The sequence below is a fragment of the Falco punctatus genome (assembly GCF_963210335.1).
Source record: "Falco punctatus genome assembly, chromosome: 2".
NCBI classification, from domain to species: domain Eukaryota; kingdom Metazoa; phylum Chordata; class Aves; order Falconiformes; family Falconidae; genus Falco; species Falco punctatus.
In genome coordinates this window covers 104,642,348-104,655,805 of record NC_137581.1, presented here as the reverse complement: position 1 = coordinate 104,655,805, position 13,458 = coordinate 104,642,348, and the positions used below count along the sequence as shown (strand labels likewise).

The 13,458-nt window shown below is 34.4% G+C and overlaps 1 protein-coding gene across 2 annotated transcripts in view; it reads left to right on the top strand.

Annotated features, from left to right (window-relative positions):
* NCAM2 (neural cell adhesion molecule 2) overlaps window positions 1–13,458 on the top strand; it is a 316,785-nt gene that overhangs the window by 219,023 nt on the left and 84,304 nt on the right. For both annotated transcript variants that reach the window (XM_080374442.1, XM_080374443.1), the window contains exons 10-11: window positions 7,255–7,442; window positions 9,039–9,135. In XM_080374442.1, the coding sequence (XP_080230568.1) occupies window positions 7,255–7,442; window positions 9,039–9,135 (285 nt within the window). The remainder of the gene's footprint in view (window positions 1–7,254; window positions 7,443–9,038; window positions 9,136–13,458) is intronic.

Here is a 13,458-nt window from a genome sequence, read left to right as displayed (position 1 = left end):
TACACCTAAGAATTATGAAGAAAATAATCCGGTGGTATGATAAGTCTGATGTTGAAACTTTGAAATGTGAACAGAACAAAATACCTTAAATTGAGATTTGTAATCTCTTTTTTTTTTTTTTTTAACTCTGTTAACTTCCCTTAACTGCAGAATTCAGGGCATTACTTGGAGTTGGTATCTTTGCTATGTCAGTCACTAGTCACAGGTTAGCACATGCTTGAGAAAGAGACTTCCAGTATTATTTACCCTAAACCTGAGGCATGTAGCATTGGTTGCAATACCTGGGGGCAGGTCTCTGCACCACAGAGCCTGCCACTGAGCTGCTGTTGTTGGACACACTGGGAGCAGCACAGGGCTAACGTAAGGAGTCAAATACTGTGTGAGTCTGAGCACACTGTGCTGGGGTCTGAGGTATATAATGTATAGACATAGGGGCACCACATGCTGGAAATGGAGTTGGGTGTACAAGGTAATTTTAGCCATGCCGTTTGGATTTTTAGTCCTTAAAGTTTCTCAGAGATATTGTTGTTGTTTTCTGGACTTCTCTGTGTGTAAAAACAGGAAGAACAATTAAGATTGGAGGTGGCGGGAAGAGAGAGAGATTAGGGAATGGAGGGAAGCTATCAGTAGGACTCATGTTGTGGAGGTAAGGAAGACAGGTGGGAAAATACGGAAGGTAAACACACAAAGCTTGACTCTGTTCTGAAAATATGACCAGAAGGATAGGAAGAGAGATGGGGGTTAGGATCCTGGTTTGAGAAAGACGTAGTATTTTTTCACTTTTGTCTATGAGAGAATTATGTAACATAATATATGAAGCCAGAAGTCTGGCCATCCTAAGTTATTCCCATAATTCTGTCCTGGAATACATGTAACAATTGAAAGTTTTATACAAGTAATAGGCAACACCTGATCATTTTATTACTAAAATAAAAATTGCTGCTAATGTGAGAAATCTGTAAGGGGAGCCACCCTGTTCTAGTTCTGATGACGTGTTCTTGGTGATTTGCTGATATAAAAAATGACTGATATATGCAGCAGTTTCTTTTAAATGCCATTATTGGCATACTTAGCTTATTTTACCTAACTATGTTTTCTTTACAATTTGTTCTATTTTAGACAAGTTTAGACAATTTTAGGCAGGTTTATCTATTCACAATAAATATTTCTATGAACACAAAATATCTCGGAATTTTTCTTTGTTTAGTTTTGTGGTTTGTTTTTTGGATTTGGGTGTTTTGGGTTTTTTTAAATGGTCAACCAAATACAATTTCTTAATTTCAAGTGGAGTTCAAAGAAAAATAGGTAGATTGAATTTATGTGACTCTGGCAGGACCGAGCACCAGAACAATGCATTGCTTTTACTGCCCACCATTTAAGGTTGAAGGTGGCATTATTAACAACATGTATTGCATCTAGCTAAAAGATTCCTTATCTTCATGATAATTATTTTTTTCTCTATGTTTATGGAAATGGAGAAATTAGTGGGGTGATTGGATATTAAAAATAATACCACAGTCAAGGCTATGAGGGACTAGTATTGCTTGCCAGTAACAGGGGGCTCTTACATAAACTGTATAAGTCGTAGATAGTACATCATAGTATTGAATATCAATCTTTTATTGTAATGCATTTTGAGAGGAACCAAGAGTCTAGGGCAGGGGAAAGGAAACATTACTAAGAGCAGTGTTTCCTGTCACATGCTGTGACAGAAATATGTACCTCTGCAAAACCGCTGATCTCAAACTTTTGAAATGATGAGCTGGATTCTGCAAAAATCCCTCTGGTTTTAGGTAATAATCGTGGCAATTTAAAACCTTATATATGACAAATTTCATTTGCTTTTCTATTTCAAAACTTCACATACAGATCTTGCATGTTTTTCCTTGCAGCCACATGATCGTGATAATATCAGTAAAATTGTGAGTTAGTAACCCTGAAGTTCTGTAGTTCCTGTCTTCCTTTTAAGTATGATTATATATTAAAATCTAATCATCTAGCCTCATTTCTTAAATCTTTCTAATAATATTTCTTGTTCCAAAAAAAATACATGACAATTATTGTACCTGTCTGGGGAGGTTCTGCTTTACCTCCAAGGAAAAGCTATTCATTCCAAAATACTACCTACTGTGAAACAAGTATGAGGAACACAATAGAAGAGAGAGATGCCTGTTAACCAAGTTGTGGTGGAGTTAATTTAGAATAATAAATTATAAACTTATAATATCTTATTATTATACAATATTTATACTATTATATTATAATTTAATAAAATTTATAGTAATAAGAATAAAAAATTAAGGTACAGGATGGGTGGCAAGGACAGTACTAGATTTGCTAGAAGATGTAGTTTATTAAAAGTAATTGTTGATGGGAAACATGCCTGTATTAACCATCTAAGAGAGAGGTTTCCAATAATATACTACAGAAAATGTCCCAGCATCTTAGACCTGACATTGTATGATCCAGGAAAGGAAATTATTCAAGGAATAAATAGCCAAAAGTTTGAAAACCTATGTTCTTAAATAAAGAAGTGTAAATCTGATTCTGAATCTAGTTTGCTGTTATAGTTGTCTGGACACGTGCTGAATCAGGTTATTTGCCATATCTAATTTTGTGCATAATGCTGAACACACGCCAGAGCTGGATCTTTGAAGTCATCAGTTGAATTATATTCTGGATGAGGCAGATGATATATTAGTCTGTTCTTGAATCACTGTTCTCAGACATTATACCTAACAAGGACATTCAAGTGCTAGAGACAGTTTTCAGGTCAGAGTTTGCTTCTCTTACATAGTTCTCTTATGCAGGTTATCCAAATCGCTTCTCCTAATTGGAGTGCTAACTTATCAGTTTCTTTCTTGTGTGGGAAAATGAACAATTTGAGTTTAGCTGATGCTGGAGCCTTAGTATTAACTACTCTAAAATGTCATTCTAAAGTTATAATTATAGAATCCTACTCTCATACAATACTTTTGTTTAATTTTGTACCATTGGGATATAGTCTTTGTTCCTTCTAGGCATCTTTTTTTCATTTAGATCACCTCATCTCTTCAAAATAATACTCCGTCTTTCACCATTCAAGCTTATAACACCACTCCTGAACTTTATAATATCCTGGGCTGCATAAAAAGAAGTGTGACCGGCAGGCCAAGGAAGGTGATTCTTCCTCTCTACTCACCTTTTGGGAGATCCCACCTGGAGTACTGTTTCTAGCCCTGGGGTCCCCAGCACAAGAAAGGCACGGACCTGTTAGAGCAGATCCAGAGAAGGGACACAAAAATTATCAGAGGGCTGGAACACCTCTCCCATGAAGAAAGCCTGAGAGGGCTGGGATTGTTCAGCCTGGAGAAAAGGCAGCTCCAGGGAGACCTTATTGTGCCTATCAAAACTTCAAGGGCGCTGATAATAAAGAGGAGGATGGACTTTTTAGTAGGGCCTGTAGCAACAGAACTAGGAGCAACAGTTTTAAACTAAAAGAGAGTCATTTCAGATTAGAAGTAAGGAAGAAACTTTCCATAATGAGCATGGTGAGACACTGGAACAGGTTGCCCAGGGAAGCTGTGGATGCTGCATCCCTAGAAATATTCAAGGATGGGTTAGATTAGACTTTGAGCAAACTGATCTAGTGGAAAATGCCCCCGTCCATGGCCAGGGTTCTGGACTAGATGATCTTTAAAGGTCCCTTCCAACCCAAACCATTCTATGATTCTATGATTTATTGTGTGCCTATATGAATATGAACAGCAGTAGCTTTTGTACTTTAGGTTTGTTTGTTGTTGGGGTTTTTTTTTCCGTATAGGGCCATAAGGTTCAGATATAAGATGATCAGGGTTGCTTTTTGTAAAAATGAAGTGTATTCAGGCTCCTAGTTCTGTATTTAGCTATTTAGAAGTCCAGTATATTGTCTTAACTGGTAGTACTTTATGTACAAAAGTGTAAAAAGATCAATTCACTTACACCCTGAAGTGTTTGGTTTGTTTTTGGTTTTTTTGTCAGGTGTAAATTAATCCTGAGCTACAAGGAGTTAAGCAGCATATGTTTTTATTTTTTAACGGTTTAAACTTTCTCAGTGGTCTGCAGGGAAGCTTTTTTCTTTTTGTATAGTACATATATTGCATTTAAGTATCCTCAACATATATCAACATATAAGAGGGTCCACTTTCTAATTTCTACTTGGTTATACTTCATTTTCAGTTGATAGAATCTCTTGATTTCTGTTTATTAATTTAATTTGTTTCTTAGTTATTCTAGAATACTGGAGGGATCAGATATTGTAGATATGTAAAATAGTCAAACTTATGTTTTCAATGTCTTGGCTTTAAGGTTTGTTATTTTTTCATGTTGTATTTTATGTTAAACATTGTGTGCTTCTATTTGATAAACAATAATCCTGTAACCATTTAAGCATAATATGCTACAGTTAGTGAAGTAGAACAGACCAGAAAAAACAAAATCTCTTTACACCAGTTATTCCCTTCAATATATTTTTTAAAAATTGTGTTTTATTTTATAAGGAATGTAAAATTTTTATTACTTGTACTGTTAAGAATTTTTTATGGTATTATTTTCTTTGTGTGAAACATATACTCCATGTATCTTAATCTATTCCTGACTAGGAAATCAAAAATCATCTCACTTAAGACCGTTTGTCTGAATCAAGCCTTTAGCATGATGCTCTTCTTCCTGCTATACTGGAGTTTTTGTGCTGCTCGAGAAATGTCTTGCAAGGGCTTTATTACCTAGACTTTCTGAGAGGGAAAATGTGAAGCTGTTTTTGTTTAGAAATGTTTTACATTTGAGAATTGTTGATTTTGAAATATCTCTTTATTGGATGGAATTTTAGTACTATTTGTGTTTTATGATGTTAAAACTGTTAGTATCTGTAGTTATGTATAGATGACAGTCTATAACTCACCTATTCTTTTAAAATATAAATAAACAGATACTATAGGCATTCAAAACCTACTTTCAGAAGAGAAAGCAGTCTGAGATGGAAGTCCCTATTCTTCTAAATGCTTTACCTGTGGTATATAAGTATACCCTACTTTTTCACTTGTAAAACTTTTTAAATACGAAATGAGTTTGCCATGTTTATTTAAATCAACAGAGAGCATCAAACCACATGATGTTACTTGGGGAGGAAAGTTAGTCAGATTCAGACAGAATGCTTTCCTGTCTTCCAGCTTCATGCCAGTGTTCATTAATGGAGTAAATATAAATATTTTCTTATTCTAATAAATTGTGCATTGGAAGACGGTGCTTATCTAAAATGTGTTGTGGAGTAACCACATTCTGTGCCTCATGAACACTCTGATGAGATTTCTGATCCATATGTTGAACACAGGTGCAAAACCAGTCTGCCAGGCAGAAGTCAGTTTGTGCAGTTTTCCTTCAAGTGGCTCCTACTACTAACTTAATTTCCAGAGCAAAGGCCAGGGCTCTGACTCTGAGATTCCTGACCATACTTAAGCATTAAGCAGGCATGTGCAATTTGCTTTTTTCTTCATAAAGTTCCACTAGTGTGAGGTGTCACATCCTGAAGCTTCTTTGATAGTTTATTCTTTGCATTAAGATGTTTAGACAATTAAATATGTATTTTTAAAGATCTATGGAAATCAAGGAGCACTGGAATTACTTATTAAAACATTTGGAAAAGAATAAGTTCCTGTATCTGGTAAATAAATTCATAGGAAAGCATACTTTACTTACTTTGATGAAACTACTTGCTTTCCTACAAAAACAAGGGCTGGACAGTTATTAAGAAAAATGCTGCTGGTGTTGAGCAATTTAGCAGCCTTGTCTGTTGCTCTGTGATTTAAAACATACTGATAACAGGGTTTTTCAGTCAATGCCTGCCTGCATGCATGCAGCAGCATGATGTCACCAAAAAGTTATAATTTTTGACAAAAGCAAACACAGAAGGATGTTGAAAATGTGCACTTCAGCAGCAAGGAGGTAGTTTTAAACCATTCCTGAAGCTATTTTTTTTTTTTTTTTACTTTAGTTAAATGTGCTCAGTTCTGGTCTCTGATAGACCTATTAGATATTTTCTAGTCTAGTGTTTCTGAGAAGACCAGAATACAATTTCCAGAGACACATCTAGAATCTTTTAAGAGCTATTGATCAAAATAAACATATATACCTACATATTTTAAATATTAAAAGGAGATACTATGACACCAGCTGTAAAAGTGCTAGAGCCTTTCCTTGACTTTCAGGAATATAAAGAATATTCTATTAATACTTTTAAGGTATAATATGAAAGGGATTAAAAAAACATTAAAAAATTGTAAATAAATATTCCGTAGACAAAAAGTATGATTCACCCAAGACATAAGTAGAAAAGAAAGGAAAGTATTACTCCCTCTCATTTTCTAGAGACCATTAAACTGTTCCTGTTATCCAGATAAACAGCAAGCAGATAATTCTTATCACTGCTGGCACTGTGATTGGAAAACTATAGTTTGTAAACCAGCAGTTTCGTCTGTGTCAGACTCTGTGTTTGGCTGCATGTTTAATGTAGCCATTTATAGGCAGGTTTGTAAGGAAGACGGATCATCTTTTGGCTTGTCAGTAGCTTGATGATTTCATAAGAACTGGTATAAAGATTTTTCTAAATTGTGTACTGATACAGACAATATTTTTTCCGAAATAGGTAGAATATGTTGCAACATTTTAGGTATTCTTTTATTATTTTTTTGTCTTCTAGGTTTATTCATACAACTAAACATCTCTCTTTGGAAGGATTTCATAAAGTATAAGATACTTCCAGTGAGAAGTGGGTAAAGCTTTTACATGTCTATGAAGATTTGGAGAGTGAATGTAATTTCTCCATAGCAAAAGATGAGACTATAAAATCAGCAAATAAATAGATTATATATATGAGTTTCATAGGTCACCTCCTTTTGTCATACAGATGGGTGTCTGAAGAGTTTCTCATCCTCAGGAAGAAATGCTCTTTGTCATTTCTAAGATAATGTCTTTCAAGGGCCTTATGTGGCCTCATGCTAAATATCATTAGCAGGTGTTCTCTTCCTGAAAATTTCAGCTGAAACAGTTTCAGCAGAGGAGAAAGCTACCAAAATAAAGGCTCAAGAAATGCAAGCTTGAATACTGGTGTTTTCATTATCCATAATGGATCAATACAATAATCAATTGAAATTTCTATGTGGATATGAATGCTTGGATAGGGGTATATGGCTTGTTTTACCAGAACAGTTAATATATTTGTGTATTACTTCTTTTTTCCAGATGCTCCAATGTTTGTGTCAAATCAAACCATGTATTACTCCTGGGAAGGCAATCCCATCAATATAAGCTGTGAAGTGCTAGCAAATCCGTCTGCCTCAGTTCAGTGGAGAAGAGGAAAATTAGTTTTACCAGTAAAAAATACAACACATCTGAAGACCTACAGTACAGGAAGAAAGCTGATACTAGAGGTAAGACTTTAAATGGGAATCAGTGTGGTGGCATTAATGAGTTCCTTCCTCGGTCTGGCAACATTGCAAGTACTGTAGAATACATTTAAGGACAAAACTTACAATTTAATAAGTAAAGCTTTTTTTTTTTTTCTTCTTTCCAAAACTCCCCACCTATTTATGAACTGATTTATCTCCACATTTCTTGTGAGCAGTTAGAAAATAAACCTTATTTACATGGCTTCTGCTTTGTGCTCAGTTTTCCATCTGCATTGAACAACAAAAAAAGCAATTTCCTTTCCTTGCAAGTCAATAAATACCTAAATAAATACAAAATTAACCCATCAAGTTAATACTAAAAATCAAAGTGACTACCTGTTAGGTCCTTGGTATATACAAAAAGGTTTGTGTGGCTTCAGTCAAGAACAAAGCAGAAGGGTAAAGTGATAATAAACTGCAATTAGCTTTGATAACAACTGTTTTCTCATGGAGGCATTGGAAAAATAAGAAATAAGCTCCCTTCTGTTATCTAACAAGTACATGTAAGAACAAAACCTGAGGAAGGCCAAAGACAAAGACTGGACCTTAATAACCCATTTACTTTATCTTGACTACACGGTTAATGACTCAGCAGTGGTGCATAGCAAATCGTCATCCTTAATTAATCATTTCACAACAAAGTGTAACCGGTGTCCCCAGCCCTGGTCTTACCTGTTACAGGGATGACATACAGTCTTCCTCAAGTGTGGAAGAAGTTAAGTTTTCTCCATTTCTTTCTAGTATTTCTTCACAGTTGCCATGGGAAAAGAAGTTAAGAAGCACTGGAGTGGGGTATCTCTTTCAGATCCCAAGCAAGAGGTGTACAGTGAAATGAAAAAAACCCTGTTTTTTTCCTAAAGTCCAAACAAGTAACCTCATGTCTTGTAGTAGAGGATATATATTTAAAAAGATACAGTCTTACTCTTGTCTGAAGGTCATCATTAGGTTTGTTTTTTATTTTAAGTAGAACTTAACAACATAAAATGTGCTTTGCAGTTGATGGTTCTTTAAGTGCTCTTCCATTCTACTGTCACCTGACTAGATTCCAGCAGGGCATTAGCTCCCTGTGATATCTATTACCTGTTCTGTCTTAAATGCTTATTCACCTGAATTTACAGTTGAGCCACATCCCTTACATGTTATTTTCTCCCCAAATGTCTGTTATACTGTGAATGCTGCAAACAATAAGAAGTTTAATATTATTCTTGTATCATCTGTAGTTATCAGCAACTTTCAGACCTTTCACTGCTTAATTAGTGAAAACATCAGTTTGTGCAAATAGCACAATAGCACAACAGTCTGTGAAAAAATGTGGGGGTTTAGATTTTTTTCTTGTTTACAAGTGAAATGGTAAAGATGAACAATGTCACCATTTTCCATTATTTGATATTCTAATTTGAATTTGAGAGAGGGGCATTTAACATATTTAGATCTGTATTTGGAGAATATAATAGATAAGCTGAAGCAAGAACACATCTACATATTGGTTAAGGAAAACAGGTTTGCGTTTCTGATTTTTTTAAAGAACTTTGATATTTGGTTAGAAACTACTATTTACAAACTGTATTCATTTTAAAGATTGCTCCCACATCTGACAGTGATTTTGGACGATATAATTGTACAGCCACAAACAGAATAGGAACCAGATATCAGGAGTATACACTTGGTCAAGCTGGTAAGTTAAAAAGTTGTTTCCTTTTCTTTAAGTATTTTTTTCTTTTTTAATCAAAATTAAGTTCAGGCACACTCTTCTTTTTATTTTATTCCAATAGAATGTTTGCAGTTAATTTTAATTCTCTAAAAGTTGAGTTGAAATATAGATGAAAATAAACTATTCCCTCAGAATACGAATCTTCTTTGGATTTAATGTTAAGGCCTTCTGAAATTTTTTAAAAAATATATTAGTCTAACTTTTCTTCCCTTTGCTCTTAATATATCCTACATTTAAAACAGTTTATTTTGTTACTTTAGCGGAGACACATGGGTTTCAGGCAGTAAAAAAAAGAAAGAATTAGGAAAGTCTTTTTTTACTTTTTCTCCCTGGTATTTTCTTGATAAACGAAGGATGGGAAAAGTCTGAAATACTTCAGCAAAGAATTTTTATCTTCTTCATGTGCACTTCCAGTTATTTAAAAGCATATTTTGACCCAGAGCGCTAGATTGAATTAATTTAAGCTCTGAGGTGTTCTACAACCAATTCTTACAAAATTTCTGAATATTTCTAGGTCCCTCTATTGTGGATTAGGTAAATATAAAGATATAACTGTATCTTTGTTCTTTGAAATAACAGTTGAGAGTAAATGATAGTTTGTTAGTATCTGTTGCAAGTACATTTTCTTGTGGAATGGACTGACACTTCTTCAGGAAGCTTAGAGGTCTCCCAGCATGTGGATCTCAGTATTTAGATGATGCAAATTGTTCTACTTTTAATGATGTCTGTGGAGTTATAATGCAGTTTACAGTACCAAAAGAACAGCCATACTGAAAGCTATACACTCCTTGTGATGCATTGTGATGGACCATTTTCATCAAGTAGCTTTCAGGTCATACCATACTGCCAGTCTGGCTGATACATAACAAGGGGACAGGTAGAAATAAGGTCTCATAATGTTTTTTTTTAAAAGTAGGTCTCATATATTTTTTATGAACTTGGATATTTCAGCTATAACTTTTGGTTATATTTTTTAAAAAATAAGAAAATAGACTTTTTGGAGCTCTGCTAGGAGGACTTTTGGAGGTGCATTGCTGAAATGTGTGCATCCAGTCACAGAGAGGCTGTCTTACCTGGTCTGGTATTTTAATATCTATAGTTTTTCTCAGTAGGGTAATTATTTTCATTTAATGTCTCAAGAGTTATGAAAAGCATTTTTTTATTAAGAAATTTCTTGGAAGTTCTACACAGCACTGAAAGATTTTCCCATTACCTTTAAAGGATGGATTAGCACCATATTTTACCATGAATACTATGCATTTTTTCTTGTTCTTGCATAGTCATCAAAAGAGCTGAGCTTCCTAAAACAGGAAATTGTGGGGGTTTATTGAAAAACCAGCAAATTTCTATATGGCTCAATTTTACCTCATCAAGAAGATCCATTCCTCTTCATTTTACAACTTTTTGGGGTATTTAGCTGTGTGTAGATTTGCAGTCTGGTCTTCCTTTTATAGCTACATGTGGCTCATGAGAAATATCTCTTCCTTTTCTATTTAACCATATTAGTCCTAGCTAAGTCCTGATTTCATTAAACACTTTTTTCCACGTTACAAAACTCTCTCCTGTGTAAGAACTCGCACAATCTAATACATACCTAAAATTTATTTTTTTGTGAAAAGAAATTCCAGAAGAGAACAATTTGTAGAATCTTCATTCTTGTTTATCATCGTTTACCTGGTTGATCAAATTTATTTCAATGGCATTACTTGAACAATTGAGTTTCTGTAATAGGGCTGAAGTTGTGACTGTAGCAGTTCATCAGTACTACATGTGGCACTAAATATGAAAAATGAGTACTCCCTGTGATGCTCAAATTTGAGGTAGTAATAGAAAAGCCTTAAACTTAAGGAAAGACATAATTAATTTCTATATCAACTAATTTGTCTCTAATTAAGACATATCTAGACTTGTGGGAAGTTAACATTGATTTGAATAGGTAAACTATATCTATTATGTGTATATTATTTTTGCCATCATTAAATTTAGGAAGTAGATTTAACCTTTACATGTCTCAGGACTTGATTTTTCTAAATATTCAAGACTAGCATAAGGTTACATAAATACATTACATTCATAAAAAAAAAGGGGGGGGGGGATTGCACATAATTCTCTGATTTTAGTAATTTACATCTATCTCTCTTCAGTACCAGGCTTTCTCTTTGGGGCGACGTGCATCTGTTGTTTCAACAGCAGCACTGGTTCTGCTTGTCCTGCTGGGATAAGTGGACGCTTGTTTCTGGAGTATCACCTCTTAAGATTTATTACCTGTGATGCTTCACTGAAAGGGAAACGCAGTAGAAGGGCAATGTGAAAGCTGCTAGGATAATTTCTCAGTTTCTCTCAGAAGCAGAAGACTTGCCACTAGCAGTCTTTCTTAAACCCATGAACATAAATGCTAGGAAAGGGAAAGGAAAATCCCCTTTGCATCCCTCTGGTGTCTTACCTCTCAGGACAGAAAAGATGAGAAAGTAGAACAATTATGCCAATGAAAACAGAGGAAATAAGGTTGTGATCATTGCTGTGCACTGCTTTTTTCATGAAGATGTATATACATATGAGCGCATCTCAGTAGATTGATGTGGTGCTTAGGGACGTGGTTTAGTGGTGGACTTGGTGATCCTGGGTTAACAGTTCTTAAGGATGTTAAAGATCCTTTCCAATCTAAATGATTCTGTGATATTCTGTATCTGCTGATTTTTCTCTTAGATTTTCAAATCAGTATCTCATCACAATGCATGAAACTGCATGATAATTATTTTCGCTGTGTATTTCTCTCCTGCTTTTACAAATAATTAATAATTCTTAATACAAGGTAATTCTCATTAATAATTGAAAAATAACATGATATTTTGATTATGCATTGTATTTCAGCAAATAGAACCTCTAGAAATTCAAGTGAGATCAAATAACTCCATACAAGTTCTAATTCTGTATAATCCAACTATATCACAGACGTTATTGATGCCAGTTTTTGAAACAGGTTACTATTCTCTACTTTTGCAACAGTTCGCTTAACATTTTTCAGACAATTCTTCAGGAAAATTGATGAATACTTAAAAATATGTATTGGAGTTATAAGCATAAAAAGGTAAGTCAGGGTATATTTAGTGAATATGTAATGAATGAAAGATTATAGGGAGTTATTAGTAAAGCGTGGGCTATATATGGACATTCTATATAATGATATGAAATGGAGAAAAGAGAACGAACTCAAGTTTTGTAGTAATAATAATGAGCCAGTATCCTTAACATAAGCCATTTGTAAGGTAGTATTTATGTGAGGCTGGGAACACTGAGTTTGGGGGTGTCAGGGCTCCATCGTACTAGGCACTACTTACAGTAGTGTAATGCACAATATTCAGTATCCTAAAAGATTGACATTTTTATCATTTGCATCTAAATAGACAATTTTTGGGGGAAAAAACAGCAAATAACAAATGTAGATCACTGTTACAAATTTTGCACTTAAACTAGAATCAGCTGGAAATGAAAAACAACCAGGGAGATAGACGATAAAACCATCATAATAATTACAGTTATAAAATGTCAAATGCAGCTTTCTTCCTAGTTTTACTACCTCTCTTGCTTTACTCTGGTAGATTAGGAAGCCCTAATGATTGATATTAAAGTCTATAATTTTTTTTCATGCATTTCAGTAAAGCCTGGGTTTCCTTCTGGCTTTGATTGTAAATACTAATGCTGGGGTGTAGCACACTTTCTCAGTAGCTCTGTTGGGGAAAAATAAATACTGTTTCTCGCTGGGACACAGTATTAAGCAAAGTATGCTGATAGGATAAATTTTACAAATAATGATCATTTTAATGAATAGTTCCCTTCTAAAATTCTGCAGGAATTACATTGCTTCATGTTTTGTTCCATTTTTCTGCTTTGCTGTTTTTCAGCAGAATAGAGTTACCTTTTATTTTTTAATTTACTGCTAGTTAAAAAGTGGTCATACTGTCACAATGCCATTATCTTTATTTCTGTTGCCCTCCTTAAGAAATTAGACTTATTGATGATAGAAAAAAAAATCAGAATTTAGATGCAATTTGCAGCCCTACTATTTTGTATGACAGGAAAACTATAACCATTCACTTAAATTATACAGAGCTACTGAATCAGCCTGAATTCCAGACACTTTCATTTAAACCTTTCAAAACAATTGAAGAACTGCAGCCTGTTTAAGGTTTTGCACTGAAAGGTGTTGGCCATTACTGGTAAATGGTGAGAAACCAGCACTTTTTGAAAGCTTGTTCGGATATGCTCACCATCTGACTTGCGGTGGTC